The following is a 13309-nucleotide window of genomic DNA, read 5'->3' as shown; positions in this document are numbered from 1 at the left end:
AACACAGCAACTGATGGTGGAGTGGTATTCAGTAGTAACTCACTTGTTGAATGCATTTGATGACAAGTCTAATTCTAGCTTTCAAAACAATGCAGCACTAAGGAACGGTAGAGCTATCTCTTTAACTAATTCCACCTTGCACTGTGAAAAAAGAGGGATATAAGATGGTATTTCCAGTGGCTTATTGAATACAAAAAAGCTTGGTATAACCTGTATTATACTAACAATCTCATGTAAGACTTCAGTTAATGTGTTAAATATACTGAAACCGTATATGCGATGGTATAGTGTGGGCATTATATTTGATATAAGCTATTTGAGGTAATGTGGTAAATAAACTGAAACCATATATGCAATAGTATAGTATGAATTATACTAAAGTATAAAATGAGTATAATACAGGATTTATATTAAGGCTTATTTGTATTCAATAAACCACTGGAAATACCATATTATATCCCACTTTTTGCACAGTGTTGTTCAGTAAAGGCACATGTTTCATCACATTTGAAAACAATATGGCAGAAGTCTATGGTGGGGCAATTTTTGCTGAGATAAATTCTATAATCACAATTGATGGAAATTCCTCTGTAGCATTTCAATACAATTTGGCCGACACAAGAGGTGGAGAATTATATTCAGAAAGAGAGTGCACTGTTTTATTTTAAAGAAAATCTATAGTAACTTTTACAGGTAATTGTGCCACTGAATGTGGAGGTGCAATGTTTTCTTCCAGCCATTGTTACATCACAATTTTTGAAAACTCTTTATTAATGTTTGATAGCAACAAAGCTAGTTCGGGAGGCATTTTATGCTCCTTAAACCATTGTCATGTCTTGTTCAAAGGAAAATCACATCAACATTTATAAACAATACTGCTGAATATGGAGCAGCTTTAGCCACTCAGAATAAATGTTTTATATCATTTACTGAAAACTCAAATGTTAGTTTTCATGGAAACACTGCTATATTTGGTGGAGCCATATACTTTGAATTGTTAGGTGAACTAATGTTTGATGGGAACTCTACAATTACATTTGTTACCAATAAAGCTACATGGGGTGGAGGAGCAATATATCCCATACTTAATAGCACAGTGACATTTGATGGCAATACCACAGTATCATTTAAAGATAGCAGTGCTGTAAGTGATGGAGGTGGAGCACTCTTTGATACATTCATTACTGTAGCATTCAGTGGAAGCTCTACAGTTACATTTAATGGTAATAATGGCAGACAAGGAGGAGCTATTTATTCCATTGGTAGTTGCACCATCTTGTTTGATGGATACTCAACAGTAACATTTACAGATAACAGTGCTTCATTTGGAGGAGCTTTTTACTCTATATCTAGTACTACTCTTTCATTTGGTGGAAGCTCGATGATAACTTTTGATAACAACTGTGCTCAGTATGGAGGTGCTTTGAAATCCACAAGTTATTCTGATGTGTCATTTCATGACCATTCGACAGTCACATCCAGTAATAACAGTGCTGTGTATGGAGGTGCTCTTTACTCAGAACTGAATGTTGAAATATTAATTTTGGTGGATATTCAACAGTGCTTTTTATAGGTAACAATGGCAGTGCAGGTGGAGGTGCAATTGCCTCTTTTATTAACTGTAGCTTTATATTTCATGGAAATACAAGGGTAACCATTGAAAAAAACATAGCCACACTTGGAGGAGCTGCTTATTCAGAAACTCATTTTGATGTGTCCTTTGATGGGAACTCATCAGTTACATTCAAAAGTAATATCGCATTTGATAGTGGAAGAGCAATTGCCTCATACAGCAACTGTCCTGTTTCATTTAATGGCAAGTCAACAGTAGTGTTTTACAGCAACAATGCTTCAGCAGGTGGAGGTGGAGCTATACTTTCAAGTGACAATTGCAACATACTCTTTAAAGAAAACTCAATTGCAAAATTTCCAAATAATGGTGCAACACAAGGTGGAGCAATATATTGGCGTGTCATGTGCAACATTACAGTTACAGGCGACTCTTTCATAGATTTTTCCAACAATACAGCTATCCAGGATGGGGGAGTGTTCTATGCAATAAATTCCAACATTATGTTCAGAAGAATGTCACTTACAAAGTTCGGTTACAATAAAGCTGACAGAAATGGTGGAGTCACAAATCTTAGCAAGGACTTTACTGTAATAATGAATTCTGAAATTATATTTTCACATAATAGTGCTGGTCAGTTTGGTGGGGCTATCTATGGAGAGTTAATAGAAAATAGCCAGTCTGAAATAATTTCCAATGTGACTAACGGTAGTTTTAGCAACAATTCTGCTCCTTTAAATGGCAGCGATGTTTATATTAAATTACATGCTTCATGTGACGAAACCTGTTTAAACGAGAGTATTGTTGGGTTATTTAATATAGAACACAATAATCCTCCACAAACCCTAGTTTTATATCATCCAGCTCATTGCACTAGTGCAGCCAATGTTACAAATTATCTTTGTCACTCTTACCTTTTGTCCAATATCATGCTTGGTCAAGATATCAAAATTAATGCTTGTGTGTTTGGTCTCTACAACTGTTCAGCTCATACAACAGACTTTTTGATTAGTGACAATTCTGAATATCATGAAATTGATGGTTCAAGGATTGTGTCAATAGCATGTGAAACACTTCAAGGTATCAGAATTTTAGGAACAAAAGTTTCTAATGTAACCATAGCGATTACATCATATGAAAGTGAAGGATCTATGATTTCTATTAAGCTTATAGTTGAGTTATCACCATGCCACCCTGATTTTCAGTATGAAAATAGAGCACGAAGGTGTGTTTGTTACATTTCTAGTAATATTGTGTTTTGCTCTGGTAGTACATCAACCATCAAAGAAGGGTACTGGTTTGGTATGGTTGATGGTAAGCAAACTGTATCAGTTTGTCCGAATGATTATTGTGAGTTTACCTGTTGTGAAACCACCAAAGGATATTATCAACTCTACCCTGGTAGATATAATCAGTGTAGTTCACACAGATGTGGTATTGCTGGTGGTGACTGTGAGGAAGGCTACACTCTCTCATTTGATTCTGTAGAATGTGTCAGTGTTGACAAGTGTACAATAGGACAGACAGTACTGGTAGTCATTTTATCGATGATATACTGGATAGTCATAGTTATACTAGTGTTCATTGCAACATACTATCATGTTGGGATTGGTTATCTGTATGCTATTACATATTATTACAGTGTGGTGGATATCTTACTGAACCAAATATTTTATAAGTCACAAGGACTCTTTACAACTGTTAGCATTATTTCTAGTACTGCCAAAATAACACCACAAATTTTAGGACAACTATGCTTTGTAAAAAATCTAAGTGGAATTGATCAACACTTCATTCATTATGTACATCCACTAGCTGTTACTGTGATCTTGGGGATAATCTCCATATTGGCAAGGATATCACATAAGTTTTCATCAATTGTGAGTAGAGGAATTATTCGTGTTGCGTGCTTCCTGTTGCTAATATCATACACTTCTGTGGCCACAACTTCATTACTGCTATTGAGATCACTGACATTTGATAATGTGGATAAGGATTACACTTACCTGTCACCTGACATAGAGTATTTTCATGGTCGTCATCTACCATATGTTATCATAGCAATATTATCTACTCTAGTGATTGTGATTGGTCTACCACTTCTGCTTCTACTTGAACCTTTCCTTAATAGCAAGGTCAACTTTACAAGAATAAAGCCACTGCTTGATCAGTTTCAAGGATGTCACAAAGACAAGTATCATTGCTGTGCTGCCTACTATATGGCTTGTCGACTGGTGATAATTTTACTAGTAGTTATAAATTCATCAGATGCTAATATTACACAATATTTACTTGCTGCTGCTAGTACAATAGTTGCTTTAATACAACTAATTCTGAGACCATATGCCAGTGAAACTCTTAACAGTTTTGAACAGCCAAACTGTAAAAAACGAGTGCAGCCCTCAAGTGGCACCAAATTCACCTGAATTGTTGTTATTAAAATTTTTACCATTAACCTACCATCACAGCCATTTCTTGGCTGCAACCTTGGATTTCACATCTTTTTTCACCATGGCCTTTGTGAGGGCCGCACTCTTTTTTTACAGCTTGGCTGTTTTGGATTAGATATTTATTACAGAACTCTCCAAGGTGGTTTCTTTGTAACTGAACACTCTACAAGGTAACTTCTTCTAACTGATCTCTCTACAGGGTGAATTGTTTGTAGCTGAATGATGTACAAGGTAACTTCTTCTAGCTGATCTCTCTACAGGGTGATTTTTTTGTAGCTGAACTATCTACAAGGTAACTACTTCTAGCTGCTCTCTCTACAGGGTGATTTGTTTGTAACTGAATTCTGTACAGGTAATTTGCTAGCAGCTGAGCGCTTTACAGAATGGTTTCTTTGTAGCAGAACTCTCTATCAGGTAACTTCTTCTAACTAATATTTCTATAGGGCGATTTGTTTGTAGCTGAATTTTCTACAGGGTGATTTGTTTGCAGCTGAACTCTCTACATGGTGGTTTCTTTGTAGCTGAACTCTCTACAAGGTGACTTCTTCTAGCTGATCTTTCTACAGGGTGATTTGTTGTAGCTGAACTCTCTACAAGGAAACCTCTTCTAACTGAGCTCTGTACAGGGTGAATTGTTTGTAGCTGAACTATCTACAAGGTGACTTCTTCTAGCTGATCTTTCTACAGGGTGATTTGTTTGTAGCTGAACTCTCTACACGGAAACCTCTTCTAGCTGATCTCTCTATAGGGTGATTTGTTTGTAGCTGAATTCTGTATAGGTGATTTGTTTGCAGCTGAACTCTTTACAGAGTGGTTTCTTTATAGCTGAACTCTCCACAAGATAACTTCTTCCAGCTGATGTCTCTACAAGGTCACTAGTTTGTAGCTGAACTCTCTACATGGTGATTTCTTTGTAACTGAACTCCCTACAAGGTGACTTCTTTTAGCTGATCTCTCTACAGGGAGATTTGTTTGTAGCTGAATTCTGTATAGATGTTTTGTTTTTGTAGCTGAGCTCTTTACAGAGTGGTTTCTTTGTAGCTGAACTGTTTACAAGGTAACTTTTTCTAGCTGATGTATCTACAGTGTCATTAGTTTGTAGCTGAATTCTCTACATGGTGGTTTCTTTGTAACTGAAATCTCTACAAGGTGGCTTCTTTTAGCTGATCTTGGTTTCTTTGTAACTGAACTCTCTACAAGGTGGCTTCTTCTAGCTGATCTTTCTACATGGTGGTTTCTTTGTAACTGAACTCTCTACAAGGTGACTTCTTCTAGCTGATCTATCTACAGGTAGATCTGTTTGTAGCTGAACTCTCTACATGATGGTTTCTTTGTAGCTGAACTCTCTACAAGGTAACTTCTTCTAGCTGATCTCTCTACAGGGCGATTTGTTTGTAGCTGAACTCTCTACATGATGGTTTCTTTGTAGCTGAACTCCCTACAAGATGATTTCTTCTATAGCTGATCTTTCTACAGGGTGATTTGTTTGTAGCTGAACTATGTACATGATGGTTTTTTTGTAGCTGAACTCTCTACAAGGTAAATTCTTCTAGCTGATCTCTCTACAGGGTGATTTGTTTGTAGCTGAATTCTGTATAGGTGATTTGTTTGCAGCTGAGCTCTTTACAGAATGGTTTCTTTGTAGCTGAACTGTCTGCAAGGTAACTTCTTCTAGCTGATGTATCTACAGTGTCAGTAGTTTGTAGCTGAATTCTCTACATGGTGGTTTCTTTGTAACTGAACTGTCTACAAGGTGGCATCTTCTAGCTGATCTTTCTATATGGTGGTTTCTTTGTAACTGAACTCTCTACAAGGTGGCTTCTTCTAGCTGATCTCTCTACAGGGAGATTTGTTTGTAGCTGAACTCTCTACAGGTGATTTTTTTGCAGCTGAACTCTCTACATGATGGTTTCTTTGTAGCTGAACTCTCTAGAAGGTAACTTCTTCTAGCTGATCTCTCTACAGGGCAATTTGTTTGTAGCTGAACTCTCTACATGATGGTTTCTTTGTAGCTGAACTCTCTACAAGGTAACTTCTTCTAGCTGATCTCTCTACAGGGCGATTTGTTTGTAGCTGAACTCTCTACATGATGGTTTCTTTGTAGCTGAACTCTCTACAAGGTGATTTCTTCTATAGCTGATCTTTCTACAGGGTGATTTGTTTATAGCTGAACTATGTACATGATGGTTTCTTTGTAGCTGAACTCTCTACAAGGTAGCTTCTTCTAGCTGATCTCTCTACAGGGTGATTTGTTTGTAGCTGAATTCTGTATAGGTGATTTGTTTGCAGCCGAGCTCTTTACAGAATGGTTTCTTTGTAGCTGAACTGTCTACAAGGTGGCTTCTTCTAGCTGATCTTTCTACATGGTGGTTTCTTTGTAACTGAACTCTCTACAAGGTGGCTTCTTCTAGCTGATCTTTCTACATGGTGGTTTCTTTGTAACTGAACTCTCTACAAGGTGGCTTCTTCTTGCTGATCTTTCTACATGGTGGTTTCTTTGTAACTGAACTCTCTACAAGGTGGCTTCTTCTAGCTGATCTTTCTATTTTCACAAGCAAAATTTGACCCATTTTTTTAATGTTGGAGGTATTTATAATGGTATATACTTATGCAAGTTGCATACCAAGCTGCAATATACCAGCAAACCATCTCCAGAAAGTTGGGGGTGGAATTATGAGAGCAAAGTATGGTGGAACATTTTACCTATGGCTGCCAAAGTTTGTGTGAAAATAGTAAAGTGTAGATACAGTAGTCTACAAGAACTGAATTGATGCCAGACACCCATCTATGTATGTATTTACTAAAGTTTAATAGTTGAAAATGTATTGATTATTGTAATTGTCACTGTTTGAAGAATGATGGATTTGGCTCAGCCACAGATGATCATTCAGAATGATTATTCAGGCATTCCATCTTGTATGACTAGTGGTCATTGTACTTAGTGGGTGATAATTAATTGTTGCACAATCTTATAAACAATAAGTTCATCAACTATTGTTGAATACAAAATATTAAATCTTTTCAACTTTATAAAACATATTATGCTACATAAGTATTATGCAGCAGTATTACAGTGGCTTTTAAAGAGTACTTGTGAATGTTCTATTAGAAATTTAATGTGATTTTTTGTAATTAATGAAGAGGTGGGAATTCAGTATTGTACAGATTATTGAAATAAAGTGATGGGCACCATATGTGATAACAAATCCAATGATGTTGTCTTATGAGCCACATTGTAGGAAGTTTTGAGGACAGGTCCACACTTCCTCAAAAGTCATACAAATTTTGTCCATACCTCAAAGGAATTTATTGCATTTCTAGCTGCCAAGTATATTTGTAAGGCTTCTGTTGGGTTGACTTGACAAAACTATTTTTGACCGAATCTGCAGATTAAAGGGGTCTTATAGCCTTTCCAATGGCATGTATTTCGGTATCCATAACTTGATGTGTGAGTATGGTACCATGTGCCTACATATTTTTGCAGGCCTAGTCACATTTAAATTATCACAAAACACTCTGTCAGAACATTCACTAAGCACCAAGTGATGAATTAGATGAAGTGGCTCCTATCAAGAGCTACGGACATAAGTAGTATTGTAGAGAAAAGTAGCACTAAAAAGTTTTGTGCTTTTCCCTGAATGATCATTTCAGTTTCTCTACTAATATGCTGAGCTTGAGTTTATACCTTTGGCTAAATAATCCAACCACATAAGCTTGCTGTCTATGATAATATGCAATTATTTTGTCTGTTGTATTTGACGTGTATGTTTTGGATAAAATTAATATTAGAAATTGGGATATTCCTTTTACAAAAGACAAGCATATCAACTAAATTATAATGTGCTAAAACAATACCTACAATCCTGTACTCCCTACACCCTGCAGCAATACCTATTGTCATCACTTTATCTTACTGCAATATTGATTGTAAGTATAAATTAATGACCAGACCAAGAATCTAGAAAGCCTTTACTGCAGCTCTCTAACAGTGTGAAGATTTTGGACCAATCTGTTAGTAGATTAAGGTAATACTACAATCTAAAGCTGCTATCAAAACCCTTTATGTCTTGCAGCTTTTGTTTTTATGCTCAGTCTAAACCCCCAGCAAATTGTATGTTAAATGAATGACCATTCTGAACAAATTAATCGAACAAATTCACTTATTCAAACACCTTACATATTATAAATGTGTGGCATAATATGATTTAAAATGTTATATGATTAGTGTCATTTCAGTAGAACTATTTCTTTTCATGCATGCTTTAGTTTCTGCCTTGTATCCAACTGAAAGAAGCTGTACTAGCATTTTATTTTCTAATTGGATCTTTAATCAAGATGTGGCAGGTATTAGATAGCCTTGACAATGCATACATACATTTCACTATTGTGCACAGGGGCAGATCAAAGGTTTGGCAAATGGAGTGCACCGGGCTTGTACAGTAAGTGTATGAAATTGGGGTGGGGGTGTGGGCAGTACCCCAGGAGTTGAAGGTACATATGTTATGTTTCTAGACTGATATGGACAGATAATATTATGTTATGCTTACTAAGTGGTCTGTGGGATCAGTGACAGTCATGAGTAGTTCGATTCAGTTTATATGTACCTGAAAATGGCATACAAAAAAAATCATCATTTGCAAAATATTCCTAGCAAAGAGATGGTGCTGTTTAAATACTCACTAACTATAAGAGTTCTTAATGGTGTTATATGCAGTGTCTGCTCTATTAAAATATTTGACTGACTGCTTCACTGATGCATTGTGCGTATGACACATGCATTCAGTCCCTTTGTCAACCTCACTCACTCACCCACTCACTCACTCACTCCCCCACTCTCACTCATTCACCCACCCTCCCACTCACACTCACACACACACACACAGTCATTGATCTCACATAATTCAAAAGTGCATCTGCTTTTTGTGTAAGCAATGAAATACGTGAAGCGTGCATTATTTTTAAGTGTTATGTACGTAACAGTATCATTGGATGTAAGTTACCACTATATAGCATAAAATAGTGACAAGGAAGGGAACCAGAAATCATCAGACCAGAGACTTCACTGTTCTGCATGACGTCAAGTCAGTAATTTTTGAACTAGACAGCATCACAATAGGGTATCCGTGAAGATCGCGATGAACAACTGGCCATAGATTTGACCACTTCCATTTTCCATTTCCAGTCCACTGCTTCTGATTGCCAACGATAGAGTTACTGTAGACTGTTACATGCTAATGGGCATGCACATTTTGCTATAACATATGTTTGGTCATTGTCACCTGGTAACCAAAAATGCCACCTATGTATATAAACAATGAAAATATTTCTCAAATCACACTTACCTGTTATACATTCAATCAGGTGTGTAAACAAGGAAATGGCTGAACAATTAAGGAAATGTGGCATTGCATGCATAATGGCAGAACAAGGAAATGTGATGATAGCAATATTCACATACTGTAATGCTATACAGTAGCTATACTAATTTTTTTCCTTTCTTTGGCCCATTTTCTGTTTAACAGTACTAGCTGGTTTAAAGTTGTCTTTAAGTTTCCAGTATCTGTCTATTAGGTTAGGCAATTTAAAGGCCAGCACAAGTTGCTGTAGTGCTGGTCACACTGCAAAGCTGTAATTATACAACCAAGTACTAAGAATAGTAAGAAATGTGGTTAAAAGTATGTCATAAATAAATAATTAAATACTGATTAATGTTCTCGAAAACTACAAGGTCTAGAGACATGAACTAAGCGGGGATAGATTTGCCTGCAAATGAAGGCACAACCATATAATAAGACCATATGTGTACTTCTATATAGTGCCCTATACTACACCCTTGCTTAATTACAGACTGTGCGACGGAGAAGATCAGTAAACGTCTGCAGTATGATTGCAGGAAAGCCAGAAGCCATTTACACATAAACAACAAGATTACAAGTATGTTTAAATCTTTGTAACAGTGTATTTGTATGAACGATAGCTTTGCGCTCCAGGCGTCAGTGAACAACCAGTTGATACACTCGAAAAGCCAGCTGATACATTCGTGATCAACCAGCTGATGCACTCGTGAAAAACCAGAGACATCTGGTTGTTCACGACTGCATCAGCTGGTTGAGTCCTTTCACTGCTGAGTCATCTTCAGAGACATGTCATACCTACAATATTAACTTTCAATATAGCTAACTTAACTTGGTTTTTGTGTAAGTTGTGTTATAGTATTGTGTGGTTTTCTGATGCCATGCAGTAAATCTCCCTTGCCTGTGTACATATGCATATGTTCCACCAGCACACACACTGCTTTGAGTACTGGCTATGTGTTTATGCTTGCCCAATGGGTAGGTTGCAATGTTGGTGTATGTACTTGGTTGTATGTGACCCGGTCCTAGTAATAATAATAATTATCATAGTTACTAACATTAAATGCATCAGATTTTCTGGCTTTCATATATAATTTACATAACCTCAATAGAATGTGAGGCATTCAAAGTTAAACAGTATTTTCAATCCAATGTATAGTTATAGTTTGAGAAAGCTAACAGTTACAAGTTTATCAAAATAATTTTCACTGTGAATACAGGCTACCATAGTATTACACCACTTTAGTTCATAGCAAGCAAGCTAGCTAGCTGGTGATATTATTATGGCTTATTTTTTGTGATGTTTTCATAATGGTATCTATAATACAGGTACACCACCAGTGGTGGTGGGCAGGCAATTGGAACACCAGAAGAAAAATAATGGTCAAGCAGGTAATATAATAGAGTATCCTTCCAAAATAAATACCACCAGTGCCACTGAAAGAAAAATTTTATCAGGGCAACTGTCAAAGGGTGTTTATTCCTCTAGCCTTGTGCTCCAGCTAGCCAATGGCAGTTGATTATGAAGCTTTGGTACTAGCTAACTTACAGTTATGTAGTATCTTTGTTCTGCTTCATTTGTGTTGCTTTTGTAGCTACTATAGTTACTTATTGTATGTCATTGTAAGGTATACGCTTATCTCTCTGGATGTGGGCATTCACACGTTCCCCATAGACCTTTAATGCAGGCTTTCCAGCATTAAAAAGCAAATAGCTAGATTGATTGATACCATCATTGAAACAATGAGAGAATGTACATATATGCATACAATAAAAGTTTGAATGTGTCCTTGGTCACATGCAATCACAGAGAAGTATTAAATAAACACTGGTGTTGGCATGGCTAGGTGTGAAATATAAAAATATACATAATGCATTGTACATAGCATGCATGTGCAGTATCATCAGTATTAACGATTCGTACTTATGCATTTGTTTAGCCAATAAAAAACTATTATGACATAGCTACAGTAGCATAGACCGTAGAATCACAATTAGACATTGTAAAATTGATTTATGCTACTTATTGTTTAATACAAATGTACAGGAAATAAGCAATTAAGGAGCCTAGGCGGTACCAAGAGGCAGCTGGAGCTCTGGTTCTTAGAGATTTCACAAAACACTGATTTTTACCATTAGTTCTTAGAACTTTTGTTGTAACATTACTATACTAACAGTTGATTACAACATATTAATATAAGCTTCATACAAAACTCTATGGGAGAATTTAACACCTTACCATACAAACCATGAAAGTACAACCTGTTCTCAACAAAATTTGCTAAACTTGGTGTCATTAAATGTGTTGAAGCTTACTGCTTAAGAACCTGTGTGAACTAAAAGCCTAACTAGTTATTTTACAGATATTTTGTAAAACATACGAAAAAATCTTGTTTTTGCTGCATAATATTACATACCAAACACATAATTTAACCTTTCAGCACTCTTTCCGGCCTTTCCCATAGGTTAAAGAACAAAACTTTATATATGACTAGAATTGCTCGTCATCGAGGATTCTAATAAATTCAACCTCATTTCCGAAAACAAAAGTAAGGTAAGTGTTTCTATTTTGGGACACTTAAGGATGGTTGAATATAACTCTACAGAGAAAACTCATAGGGACTTAAATTTTGGACCAAAGACTCATCAATGTGTCTATTAACTTCAGTCAAAAAATTAGCCATATAGTATAATCCAATGATGAGAACTTGTAAGGTGTCTCAATTTTGTCGGTATACATAATGATGAGACAGTGTACAGAGACAGAAAAATGTGCAAACTATTCAATATCCTCTAAAGCATGTAAAACAATAAAATTTGGACCAGGTATGCACCAATATATTCCATATAGAGTGTTGAAATTTAATGGATATTGCTTGCAAGAAAACAGAATTTCTTTGTATGGCTTCCAGGCATGTAAATGTCCATAATTATGAGACAGCTGATCATATTATGAGACAGTTCTACTTTCAGACACTGACAGTTGCAAATAGCTTCTAATTTATGTGAATGTGTAGACTAAAACATTTACTAATACATCTTCAAAGTATATCGACAGTCAGTGCAGTACAATTCCAATGCAGAGGCAGATATCTGTGTTTCCTTCACTTCAGATGTTACTGAAATATGCTGAAACTAACTCCTTAGCTAGTGATTACTTTTCTAAACTCATAGATATAATGTTTCAAATACCATGTTACACACGATTACATTTCGTCATATTTACCAGCTTTTTACAGAGTCAATTTTAGACAGCAAAATTAAGGCCATACCTATTTGATCTTATGTTGCGCGGGCCCGACCGACTACATTTTTCTTCAAATGAAATAATTTTGAAAATCACGTGTGCAGTTCACGTGTAGTTAATTAAAAACAACACATCATCAACACCCTCGTGATATAGTCCAAAAGGGACCATTGAAGATCGTCCAATGCTCTAAAATTGTAGAATACGATGGGAAAGCTTTTGGAGATATCTGATGCTACTAGAAGAGTATGAAACCTAGCCAAATTTTTAACTGTGTATGTACTATTATAGCTACATTCATTATTTGTATTTTGTATGCTTGTGTTTAAAATTTTTATCATTTTCATTTTCAAACCGACCTACCTACCCAAATTTAAAATAATTTTGCCCGCGCAACATGAGATCAAATAGGTATGGCCTAAGCTTGATTTACATAGTTTTAACCTATATTGACATCTTCAACACTAATGATTTATGCTAAAAATTTTACACACCAGGCTGTGAGAACTGGTATGTCAAAACACCTTTATAGCATGCTACGCACACTGAAGTAAGTGCCTAATAGTAATTATACTTCAAATTATCAAAGTATCCCATAATATGTACTGTCTCATATTAGGGATACTTACCTTATGTGGAAGTTATGGCAACTGCGATTCTAGAGTCGCGGTACTTTCACCACTTGTTT

At 36.1% G+C, this 13309-nt stretch overlaps 1 protein-coding gene across 1 annotated transcript; it reads left to right on the top strand.

Moving 5' to 3' along the window:
• Positions 1 to 811: 811 nt before the first annotated feature.
• On the top strand, positions 812 to 3996 carry LOC136248142 (probable outer membrane protein pmp20). Its single transcript, XM_066039957.1, has 2 exons — positions 812 to 1505; positions 1574 to 3996. Exons 1-2 carry the CDS (start codon positions 812 to 814, stop codon positions 3994 to 3996), a joined length of 3117 nt encoding a protein of 1038 aa, XP_065896029.1.
• Positions 3997 to 13309: the final 9313 nt, after the last annotated feature.

The sequence above is a fragment of the Dysidea avara genome, chromosome 2 (genome assembly GCF_963678975.1).
Source record: "Dysidea avara chromosome 2, odDysAvar1.4, whole genome shotgun sequence".
Lineage (NCBI taxonomy): Eukaryota > Metazoa > Porifera > Demospongiae > Dictyoceratida > Dysideidae > Dysidea > Dysidea avara.
Note: the sequence above shows the minus strand (reverse complement) of the source record. Positions and strands in the feature narration are given on the sequence as shown.